This window comes from Ascidiella aspersa, chromosome 9 (genome assembly GCF_963924565.1).
Source record: "Ascidiella aspersa chromosome 9, kaAscAspe10.2, whole genome shotgun sequence".
NCBI classification, from domain to species: Eukaryota; Metazoa; Chordata; class Ascidiacea; order Phlebobranchia; family Ascidiidae; genus Ascidiella; species Ascidiella aspersa.
Window position 1 is genome coordinate 22,541,162 of NC_139455.1, and position 12,223 is coordinate 22,553,384.

At 35.6% G+C, this 12,223-nt stretch overlaps 2 protein-coding genes across 2 annotated transcripts; one reads left to right on the forward strand and one right to left on the reverse strand.

Annotated features, from left to right (window-relative positions):
- The first annotated feature begins 944 nt into the window (after positions 1–944).
- On the forward strand, positions 945–7,186 carry LOC146133629 (MPN domain-containing protein-like). The gene is made up of 11 exons (XM_083397272.1): positions 945–1,242; positions 1,625–1,735; positions 2,036–2,188; positions 2,441–2,518; positions 2,858–2,967; positions 3,807–3,979; positions 4,363–4,439; positions 4,883–5,036; positions 5,509–5,675; positions 6,180–6,272; positions 6,680–7,186. Exons 1-11 carry the CDS (start codon positions 1,000–1,002, stop codon positions 6,788–6,790), a joined length of 1,470 nt encoding a protein of 489 aa, XP_083253398.1. The 5' UTR covers positions 945–999; the 3' UTR covers positions 6,791–7,186.
- Positions 7,187–8,364: 1,178 nt separating this feature from the next.
- LOC146133630 (calcyclin-binding protein-like) lies at positions 8,365–12,219 on the reverse strand. The gene is made up of 5 exons (XM_083396985.1): positions 12,105–12,219; positions 11,013–11,187; positions 10,291–10,484; positions 9,861–9,964; positions 8,365–9,067 (listed from the first exon to the last, which is right to left on the reverse strand). The coding sequence occupies exons 1-5, from the start codon at positions 12,117–12,119 to the stop codon at positions 8,908–8,910; spliced, it is 648 nt and encodes a 215-aa protein (XP_083253111.1). The 5' UTR covers positions 12,120–12,219; the 3' UTR covers positions 8,365–8,907.
- Positions 12,220–12,223: the final 4 nt, after the last annotated feature.

Consider the following 12,223-nt stretch of genomic DNA (forward strand, 5'->3'; position numbering starts at 1 on the left):
GGGACTTAAGTCATTTCAAAATGACTTGTTTACAACACTGGCTGTTCGCAACTTTGACATTTGCAAGTAGCATCTCCTATATGCTAACTTGTCCGCTGAAAATATTTAATCTGGGTTTTCGCTTATCAAATAATACAATTATTAATCACTAGAAGCATTGTGATTGGCTAACGAGTTATACACGCGCAACCTTCACGTCAACTTAAAAGTTAAAACTATAAAGTCAGGAGTTCAACAACTACACTCGTGCCCCACAGTATAATCTGTGGTCGAATTAAATACTAAACGTAAGCCAGGCGCGGATCTCGGATTTTTGTTTGTGGGAGGGGCTATGAGTTTTTTTTAGTGATGACGTCACAAAGTTACGTCAAAATTTGAAGGTCCTAAGCAACATCTAAACGTGACGTTATAAAAAGTAACTTGGAGAACACCTCACAGTTCGTTTATTTTATTTAAGTTTTGGGCTAGAGAGGTGTTACTTTTAATAAAATATCTACAATACAAAGATTTTACCGATTCGGGCAAAGAAAAAAAAACGCATTTAAATCGTTTAAGTTGCCAAAAATTTCATTTTCGAGGGTGCGATTGGACGCACGACACCTTTGGACTACAACGATTTAATCAAAATGAGGACATTCTATAAACAGAAAAAAAAATTCTATAAACAGAAAAAAAATTGTGAAACTAATAGTTATATGGATACAAAAATTGCTCAATCTGGTGACTATTAGAAAGCGTTCTGATTTTAAGCAAAAACATGGTAATTCCACTTATACGAGAACTTTTACTGTTTTATTTCGCTAAAATTAATATATGTGGTATAAGGTAATGAGCGAAAATATTGCTGGAAGCATATTTCTGGTAAACGGTATTTATCAACACAACAAAAACGTGCAAAAACAATCTTAAGCTGAAAGAGCATAATTTGCAAATCTGCAAAAATAAAGTTAATGTCCCGTTTGTAGTGCAAACAAAACAAGGAAAGTAGTTAACTTGAAAATGTCAAATCAGAATGCGGGCGGAGGGCCATTGGATGCCCCAATGCCAATGCAAGTCCAAGAATCGCCAGTGGTCGCGCCTATTGTAGCCCCTGGAGCCACTGTACCGTCGTCTGCTGCTGCAAACAGTGATACAACTCCGCAGCAGGAAAAACGAACTTCGCGTCAGGCGAGTCAGGATCACGACGAAGAAGAAAGCACTCCGGACGACACCGAGAGCTTGGATTCAAACAGTAGCAGAAAGGTACTGTTAGTATTTACCCCGTGCATTTGTGGAAAATCGCCGTAAAGTGCGTTCAGCGCTGGTTTAGAATCCTACCAATTTTTTTACAATATCGAAATCGGTTGTCAAAATTGAACTTTAATAAATATATGAGAACAAATATAAATGATAATACTTGACCCACCCAAATGCTAACTCGCACCCTAACACGAATAATGTTAGCAGTTTACAGGCCCGGACAAAAATGTGGTAGGAAACCAGCGCCAAAGTTTCCAATCTGACAAGCTGAATGGTGCACGTTTTTGCTCTGTGTGTCAAGGAGTAATTTTTAAATTGAAATAAAAATCTCCCTTATATATTTATTTTTTCATCCGTAATTTAATTGTGTCAAATTAAATTTAAGGATACATCGCCGCGAAATGGAAGAAACTTTTCGCGAAACGTTACAATGCAAACTTTGGTCCAGGAAGGTGTTTTGGAACCTGGCACTGGAGTCCTTTCGATTGATTATTTGGTAAGTTTAGAATTACTTTAAGATATGTGCAAGTATTTGTTGTATTCCCTTCATTCACTATTTTCCAAATACTTGATATGACTAGTTTTTTTGGGCAAAATTACTTGATTTTAACGTCACTGAGGAAAATGACTTGCATTTATCATCAGTGTTTCAATTAAAACATTTTTCATTTATATCTGGGTTATTTGCTTTTATTTTTAAAACTTGTTTTTTTGTCTTGTTTGCCAAAAATTACCTGGAAAAACATTTTTTTTGTAAATCAGTATTTCACTATTATATTTAATGATTTTGTGACAGGGCCAAAAATATTTGGGCGATCTGCTCCCAACTGGCAAAATAATTTGGGAAAATGTTCAGTTTGCATCGCCCAGTTCATGGGCGACTTACATCAAGAAGAAAATCAATCCCTTGAAAAAATCTGGATGTGGGTGGAACTCCGTTAAATACAAGGTTAGTTTAATATAATTTTCAATTTTTGTAATATCCTTATGTTTATATATATGTAATCTTTTCAACTCAAATTATATAGTTCGTTTTGATTTCTCTTAAAAATTTAACATTTACCTACATTGAATAGACTGAAATCTGAAGGCTTAATTATTTAAAAAAATATAATTGCATGTCTAAACTTATTTAAAATGAATTAGTCAAGTTAATAATATAAATTTTCATTTGTTTAAATTGTAATTTTTTGGTTTTCAGGGAAAGAAACTAGACAAACTGAAGTTGAATTGGTTTCGTAAAAACAGCGCAACTATTGCAACTGGATCTCCAGCCCCAGTAAGTAACACGTCTTTGAATATTTGTTTAAAAAGTTCCTCTTGTTGCAGATACAGATAAATCATTTTTTCAACTGAAACCAAAATATTCCTTGCTTGGTAAATCTGGATTGTTTTTAAAATATGTTTTTGTCCACTGCTCTTAAGTTCACCAAAAACATATTCAATGTGCATCTCCCTGTTTTAAAATTGGAAAACACATTATTTTTAGGATGTTTTTGGACATTTCTGGCTTTTGTGGTCGTATAACGGAGAATAAAGCCAATGCAGTTATGGACGCAAATGTTTGCATGTCGGACTTGTTTGCATGTCGGACAGGATCTAAACCGTTGTATTTTAGAATGTTGACGATGAAACAAGTGCACATCTCAATCCGTTGGTGTTGGACAACAAAATGGTCAGGGAGAGAAAGTCACTGAAGTATTCGGAAATAAGCAAACAAACAACTTTGTAAGACATTTGTACATCTTATTTTATTTTAGCCTTAATGTTTCATTAGTTGATTTGAAAGTATTCAATATGTTCTTGCTCAGATTTTTATGTGTATTTTATTATAAAATCTAAAGGTTCCTTCGTGGTATTTTAGTATTATTTAAAATAAAAGGTCTTTGGACAATTAACAAATAGATTTCTAAATATGTAGTAAAAATATCAAAGCTTATACAGAAGTAGGCAGCATTTTAAACGTTTAAATATGACTTTATTCATTTTCAACATAGCTGCTTACTTCTGTATGGGCTTTGATATTGCTCCTATGTCTAACTACATAACTACAATGAAAGACACACACAAACATATGTGTTTAATAACATCTGTGATCTAGCCCCTCGGAAGTTGCTTTATGACCAACGATTACGGCTTCCGTATCAATAGTACACCGAAAAGCCATCGCAAACTCGCCGAATCTGTCGATCTATGATGCAAGCAGAGCAAGCCAGAAAAAACAACTGGCCTGCAGTGAGGTTCGAACTCACGACCTTCGGTCAAGCCGGGACCGTCGCTCTACCAACTGAGCTAAGCAGGCTCAGAAGGGAACGAGTCGAGAAACAACCATGCGCCAATACTTGCACATTTTGTTAGTTTCATTGATTGATACGGACTGATGATCCCCCAGTGTGAAGTTGCTTGTACTAACAAAATGTGCAAGTATTGGCGCATGGTTGTTTCTCGACTCGCTCCTCTCTGAGCCTGCATAGGTACATAACTACAACCTCCAACTATTAGGCGCAAAGATTTGCTAAGAATTTCCTGTTTGTACTTACTTACGTTGTCTACATACATTATTTCAGAGACCCGAACACAATAATTGAATACCAGTTGTTTGAGGAAAGCCCTCGTAAAGTCCAGCCCTTCTCAGTTGTCATCTCCTCGTCAGTTCTTCTGCTTATCGATTTTCACAGCCATCTTACCACCAGTGAGATTGTTGGCTATTTAGGGGGAAGGTGGAACCCAAGCGAACAATGTAAGTGGAAATGTAATGTACATATGAACCAACTCTGTTGAACAATACTATCTGTTCTAATATTGCAATCAGTGTCATATGGCTCAAGTCAATGTGACTTGACTTGATCTAAGTGTACCTAAGTCACTGTTTTTGATGACTTGACTTACGTTTTTCGGACGAATGACGTGGTTAAAATGAAGTGTTTCAATTAAGCAATTTTTGTATAAAATTTGGTTACTTCTAATTTTTGCACATAGTACAATTTGATTGCTATATGTTGCGTTTTTGGTGTTTTAAGTTCAGTTATTGCTAATGCTCTTTAACTAGGCTACCTAATAGTGGTATATATACAAATATAATCAAGTTTAAATAGTGTGTCATGTTGTTGACACTTTTTTTAGGTCTACATATAATGCAGGCCTTCCCTTGCAGAAGCAAACTGTGCGATCAAGATAATGCAGTAATAGTTGAACAAGAAGTAAGTTAAGCCAACTTTCAGTGATGAATAAGTATCCAATATTTTTAGTAGTTTGTGGCAATTACAATTTCAACCACTCTTTGAAATACCTTTTTATGATACAATTTACATGGCTAATTTGAAATGACAAATACTTATATTTAGATCTAATATATATGTGTAGCCCACTCTTGGTTAATGTTGACTATACTATAGTTTCATTTCTCCCTACTACTATTGCCAATTAAATTTCTTGCACATTTTGTTATGAGGTATAAATTCCTTAGATTATCTGTGACTTCTAGTATCTTTTCCTTGTTGTTACAAACTTGCATTAGTTTAATTTTAACCAAGATTCAAACAAAATTAAACCTTATATATTATTCATTACATATTTAGTATAAAGTGTAGTGTGGAACACAATGCTCTTAGTTTAATTTTTTATTAAGTTCTATTCCTTTTAGATTAACAACAACCTGAACAGTCGACAGCTGGTTCGGGTTGGTTGGTACCATTCGCACCCGACTAGTCAAGCAGAACCGACGCTTCACGACATTGACATGCAGTTCGAGATGCAAGCTTGCCACCTTTCTCACCCCACCATTGCGTTTATTAACTGTGAGTGCTAGGAATTGATTCTAATTGCCAGTTATTTAATGATTAGCTAAAAAATTGTTTATTTTCTAGAGACAAAAAACGAAATTAAACTTTAGTGTTGTTTTTTTATATCATAAATAATAAGAAGAGGCCTTCAAAACGCCAGTGATACATACCACAAGAGACATTTATTTTTAAGGTGAACTTTAGTCGAGTGTATGAAAGGGTGAAATCCAAAACCCTGAACCTTCAATAGTTTTAGGCAAAATATATAATATTCAACAAAATCTGATCTTGCAATTTCTCAGAGTTTTTAAAACAGAAATGCGTAGGAATCATTATTTTTAAGTTGAATAAATATTTTACCAAATACGATAATAAAGCTACAAGGTTCTGAACTTTAAACAAGTATAAAAACCATCTTACAGAACATATGGTAACAAAGTCCTGTCTATAACCGCGTTGTTTGTTTTTGTTTGTTTTTTTATATTAGCCCCATTTGATGTCCGCGACACCACCCGTTCTGAATCGGTTTGCAGTACCTTCTGGGTGGAGCAGCCACCGGATGGGAGCACAGAGCAGGCATATGGAATCCCGATGAAGATAAAATACACGGAGGTACCGGAACAAGTCGGGAACGCAGACCTACTCAACGAAATGGTCAGTGACCGATGAAAATGTGGGTGGTATTAATATATTGGACTTTACGATATCGTTCAAATACAGTAGTGATAAATGATAAATCCAGTGATTGAAATTGGGCCACTCATCATATGTTTAAACAAAAAAAATTTAAAGGTTTGTTTTGCATTCGAATATCAAACAGAACAAAAAAACGATTTTATAGATGTAACGCTTTGTATAAAAATTTAAACTGACTTAATCGCGACCCCTTAAACTCGTTGTGCGACCCCGATCAGTGTCACGAACCCCAGTTTGGGAAGCCCTGATCTAAAGGTACCAATCCTACAAGTTTAGGAAACGGTAATTTAGATACAACAAAATATGTCCGATTTTATAACGGATCGACAGCCTAAATAAATACTCATCACGTTCGCAAAATTAATATCGAAATAAAAAAACCACAAAAAAGATTAACACCACAATTTTAAGGGCCATTTTTTAGGATTGTATGCCAGCCTTAACTCGTCCTCCTAATTACAGAGACTGTTGGTGGATTTCTACAAAAACCAGAGTGACGTGATTGGATTTGGAAAGCTTTGGAAAGGAACAATGACCTATCTGGACAAAGTTAAGGTAAAACAAGTGATTGTTAACCGAAAATCTCTGCAGTAGCTTACTATGACAGTGTTAGTGTATTTCAGCGATTAATTATCAACTGCGGCCCTTCACCTTCCACAGAAGGACTATATAGCAGGCTACATAATAACCCGAGTTCGACCAAATGTTCGATTTTGTTGAGTCCCGAGGCCGGTTCAGACTCTTACGTAACTAGATACAGTGGATATTTAGCAATCCACCTAGGGGTGTCATATAATATATTCACCCACAATACATGGTTGGAACTTATCCACCATATACTATTCCTGCTTTACAATTTACAGTTAGCGGCTGTGGTAGTTTCAAAAATTCGTACTGCGCACGTCAGAGTGGTCAGATTCTTGTCAACTCTTAAGTATCAACTTTGTTTGTTTTTTTACCAGCTTTCAATGAGCGCCAAACTGCCAAAGGACAAATCCGGAGCAAACCTGATCCAGTACGTGCAAGATATCCTCAGCAACTCTTCGCCACAGCCAGTCACTATTGCCACATAGTCACCACAGATTACTGCAAAGGTTTAAACCTCATTCTGCAAGCAAACTTGCGTGTAATGCAACATCTACTTAATGCTAAAGTTTTTTATGGTGCCATTTCCGTAAGGAGTTGATGGATGCTCAAGAGTAAAATTCATTAAAAACTTTTGTCCATTTTTGTACTAACGTGTTGCTAAATATCACTAATGTTGTGACGTTTTTGTCTACCTAAAAATTTTAAACTTATAAAGTTTGTGGGGCCTCTAACTAGGGCCTCTATTTGATCAATTTTTTTTCTACCTAATCAAGAAAAAATCCATTCTTTTTTTCTTTTGTTCTATCACGACGATATACGTTAATGCACTACTTTCAATCATGTCCAACTTTGTCTTTTTAAGCTTTTTTGCAATAAAACCCTGTGAAAGATTGTTTTGTGTGTACTAGTTAGGAAACCGCTTTATTTGGCCCCAACCCAAAGTCTTAGGCTATTTCCGCCTATTCCCGTACCTACAATCAGGGCTGCGGAGTCGGTTAAAAAAAATGGACTCCGACTCCGGTCAAATATGCGATTTTGTCGAGTCCAGAGTCCGGCCCTGACCCTACAGCTTGTATTCCGCCGATTTACCTAACTAAAATAACGTGGATATTTAGCAATCCACTTATAGGGGTGTGTCGTATAATTCACTCACTCTCAATACATGGTGAGAAAATATACCACCATATACAATTCTACCTTTACAATTTCAAGTCCCGAGTCCGACTCCGCAGCCCTGCCTATAATAATAAGGTAGATTTGCCGCCTTAACGATTTACGGTATGCGGCTTATCGTTTACCATATTAAACAGCCAGTTCACTGAATACAGTGATAAACTGGTGTATATTTATATATATATATGATTTTTTAATGATTTTGCGAGTTGCAAAGCATTCCAAAATTGATAGGGTTACCACCATCTTCAGAAACTTTAAAGTTGTTTAATCAAACTAGGTCATCTGGAAACATAGACAGAACAAGCACCCGTTCTATTTGCTTTTCCGTGCTCATTAACATTTACTAAACTACCAGTTCGAAATGTAGTATTTAGTAGCAAAGATTTGCGGGTGCCTCACTACGTTATGCAAACTAGAGGCGGATTCTAGGGGGGCGTTTTCATGCATCCCCAAGCCTTTTTCGTCTATCATAAGTACGTCAATGCAGAACATACCGCGCTGCGTGCGTATCTTACGATTGTATTGTGCTTTAATCCGTTATAGTCAACGGTCGTCGTGCGCCTTGTCGCAAACGATTAAGGGCGTTTGCGCTTTGCAAGAATCGATAACATCTTTGTAATGTCGCTATTGTATTAACAGTTGCAACTCACTGACGTAAAACTTGAAAACTAAAGTCACTTTTTATGGCCTTACGCTATGAAATAACTTTGTGGCGACTTATTTGAACAAAATTGTCACGGCCACCTAAAACGAAATTCTAGATCAGCGCCTGATGCGGACAAAGAGAAGTATGCTATCCTGGACGCATTGTGCTGGTAAAGATAAGTTTGGCTTTAAGCAATCTCGCTCAGCAAGGTTTTTCCAAAATTGAAGCAAACCTCAGTCACGTTATTTTCTAGTTTATTTTTGAAAAATGTAAAATCGTTTGCTGGAAATCGGTCGTTTGACATTATCAATAATTAAAAGATACTAACCAGAAAATAAAAATTAAGGAAGGTTATAATATAAACTACAACACAAGTAGCTTGCAGCTAATGGTCTAGCATTAAAAAGCAGAATATCAGTTGCAAGATTTAATTGAAACAGCTGACAAATCGTGCTACACATACATCTTAAATCCCATGGGATTGGCCAGTGGTTAACTACGATAAGGATTTAGAGTTCACATTTTATTAAATAAGAACTAAAATCATTAAGAAACTGACAAATTGTGCATAGGCAGTTTACCTTTCCTGGTACTTACCTACCTAAGACATTTGACAGTGAATGTTATGATTGTGTAAAAAAGTTTTGACAGAAATTATTACTGGGCAAAAACCAGAACTATTTCACGAAAAGTCAAGCATGATACTTTATGGGCATATTATTCCTAACGGCTTTCTGGTCTGAAACTGGCATACAGTCCACGTAAGTGGCATAATCACGATCACATGGGCGGCATCATGCCCCCGCCACCCTTTTCACGTGACTCGGTCCACGCTTTTGCGATTGTCCTTTTCATGTCGTCGTCTCCATCGTCGTACATCTTCTTCATCATGGACATCATCGAGGCCTGTGGGTCCTCGTTTTTATCCATGGCAGGGGCTCTTCAAGTGAAATCACAACATCAATTGCTATTCTTATTTTACGTAAACTAGATCGGAGGCTTCTGCGATTATATAATTGACGATTTAGGCGGGTTATAAGTCAATAAGTGAGATTAGTAGTTCAAACTTTTATGTTTATAAAAAGAACTGGACTTCGAGTTGACTTGCTCTAATGAGTTGGACCGCGCTAAGGCACTGGAGAATTACCAAAGGGTGTGTGATATAAAAGAGGTTAAGAAACACTGAAGGCGAAGTAACAATTTTCAGGAGGAAACAAACTATACTCCAATATTTAACTTAACTTGTAATGATTTTATTGGTTCCGTGTTACGTTTGTTGTGAATTTTGCTCCAATGCTGTCCTAAGCGTTAGATTAAAATTACTTATGTGTAGATAAGTAACTGAACCAAAACAGTTTATAATTTTGCGGTTTGTGAACTTTTGGGCTACTAACTAAGTTGTGCAAAGAAGTTGGGCACCATGCCACCCTCTTCACAAGCTGTGTTTTTACCAATTTTAACAACAATACTGCGAAACTTTCATATATTACAAGTTGGGGAAAACCCAGCCTTTTTATGGTAAATTTGTACAGTTATTTGCAGTATATAGCCTTTGGATTTGCAGTATATAGTCCCTTTGTTGTGTGTCATCACACCAAAGTGGGCGCGATACAAAAAGGTTGAGAACCACCGCTTTAAAGTCTCCCAGTGTACAATTACATACGGTTATCAGTATTGTCTGCTTTCTGACAAGTTTTTTTTTAAAGATGAAGATATTAGTGACTTAAACTTACTTAAAATCTTTGGCGTCTGCTGCCTTCTGCTCCTTGTCCGTTAAAACTTTCCATTTTTCACTATTCTCTTTTTTCAACATGATTAAAAGCATGTCCGATTTAACCTAGCAAAAAAAATAGTTCGGGCAACATTTGTATTTGGTAGCATAGAACCAGGCACGTAATAAATCCACTTATGTTCAAAAATACACCGTCTCAAATCTGTATCCAACCATAATATAAGACAATTTAGTTACTGTTATTAATTATAAACTTATTGCCTTATCTTTTAAATGTAAAAGATGGTGTGATTCATTATGACATGCTAGGTGTAAAAATGTGTGCCAATAAAATAAAAATCTTGAATGCTGTGTAATAGCTAGGGTGAGGAGTGAACTTATTAGATGTGGATTTCGCTTAAAAAAGCATATGAAATAAAATAGTTTATTACCTTGATAGTTGGAAGTGCTGTTTCGTGAGCAAGTTTCGGAATAAGGAAAGTGTAGTTTTTGCCTTTCAGATTCTTAATGTCAACAGTGTGTGGTTTTATATCGGTGTTCAGCGTCACGTTAGAAGCGTCAATCGATTGAATTCCATTCAGGTTGGAAAGATAGATCTTAATGAACTTATCCGACTGGTCCCAAGCTGAAATGAAGCAAAACTTGAAATTTCATTCAAAAATTAGTTGTTTGCATCCAAGCAGTGGTTTCTAACTAAGGGCTGATTAAGCGATAGGCTCAAAATCATTTAAATTAATTTCTAACAAATTATATTATTTGTAGCATATCTTTCTGAACACTTTGTACCTAGATTAATTGTACTACAGTAATATTGCTTATTTCCCTTGTTACAAAAAATACTATAAAACAAATACTTTAAGCTACAAATCAAAGAGAACACTTTTGCTTCTGTGGTAAACAAAGGGGAACTCTTTGATTTGTAGCTTAAAGTAATTGTTTAAAGTACTTTTTAATTTCTTGTTTCGTGGGGCTTTATTATTTCAAGTAACATATGTAGTATGTCAGCTAAAAAAGCAAGAACTACAAATTAAAGTATGCAAGAAGCTATTATTAATTTTTTAAATTTTAAAAAGTTACAACCTGTGTTGAATTGCAATAATTGGGAAAATACATGTATATTTAAATAAATTTAAGCAATCAACTCCTTACTAACCGTATGATTTGATTGTTACTGTTGGAACAACATTTCTCGGTAGACTTTTTACTGGCTTTTTAACTTCTTGCAATTCTCTTTCAATCTTCGCTTTCTCCAAAGCCAAACATTTCTGTATTCTTTGTTGTTGCACCAAATCAAGAAGTTTGTTGATTTCCTCCAAATCTAATTTAAGCTAACAAATAAAAAACAGCTTTTTAAGTAGTGAATTTAAAAAAAAAGTAATGTATTCAGTCACTAAAGCAACTAACGTTTTTCTAACAAAGCGCATCTGGTGTGCCCATAGGCGCCGAACGTGGGTGTGCAGAGCGTTTTTAGACGCCCAGGATTTCTCGTAGGGTGTCAAAACGCCCTGGAATTCCAACAAGTTTTCAATAAATGTGCAAATTAATTTCTTTAGAACAGTCTTAGTTGACCAAAAGTTATTTAAATTTGTCCTGAATTACCACAAATAGACACGAGGCCATAGAATCCCCCAAACTATGTTTTATGTAATTTTTTTTTCCAAATTATTGTTACGATTTGTCCATTTCAAAGGAAACTTAGCACTGTCTAGAAAATAACGCCCTGAAATTTCAAAAGTTCGGCGACTATGGGTGTGCCATCTGTATTTCATAGCACTTTTTGCCACACTTTTTCGGAGATATTGTTGGGCGTGCAATGACAAATTTTGGGGTGTTTATAGCAATCAAGGTGTCATGCAAACCTGTTTGAAATCTTTGCCCAACTATGGGCAATAACATCATTTGGTGTAAAATATCACTAATTTTTAGTGGTATTAACTATTTTGAAAATTGGATTTTTGCGTACAAGTCTGCATTTCAGAGGCTATATTACATTATTACCCGACTAACAAAGCAATCTAAATCGATTTTTAAAAAATACATTGAAATTATTAAAACTCTGAAAATTAAATATAATACTACCACCACAACCACCCATACGCTACCCTTACCGATAAATAATCACATATGGGTACAAGCGTAAAACAGGGATTCAGTCAAATAGCCACTTCCTATAAGGCTATAAGCAATATAAAACCACGGAAAAAATGTTCTAGAATAGACTAGCGCCCCATAAATTGGTACTCACCTCGGATTCCGTCATTGTTGATAGTTGAAATTATTTATTAATAAATAAAGGACGTATGATTTTACGCTAATTTACAAAACACAAGCTTCCAGCAAAATCACAACGTGAGTTTTCCAAAT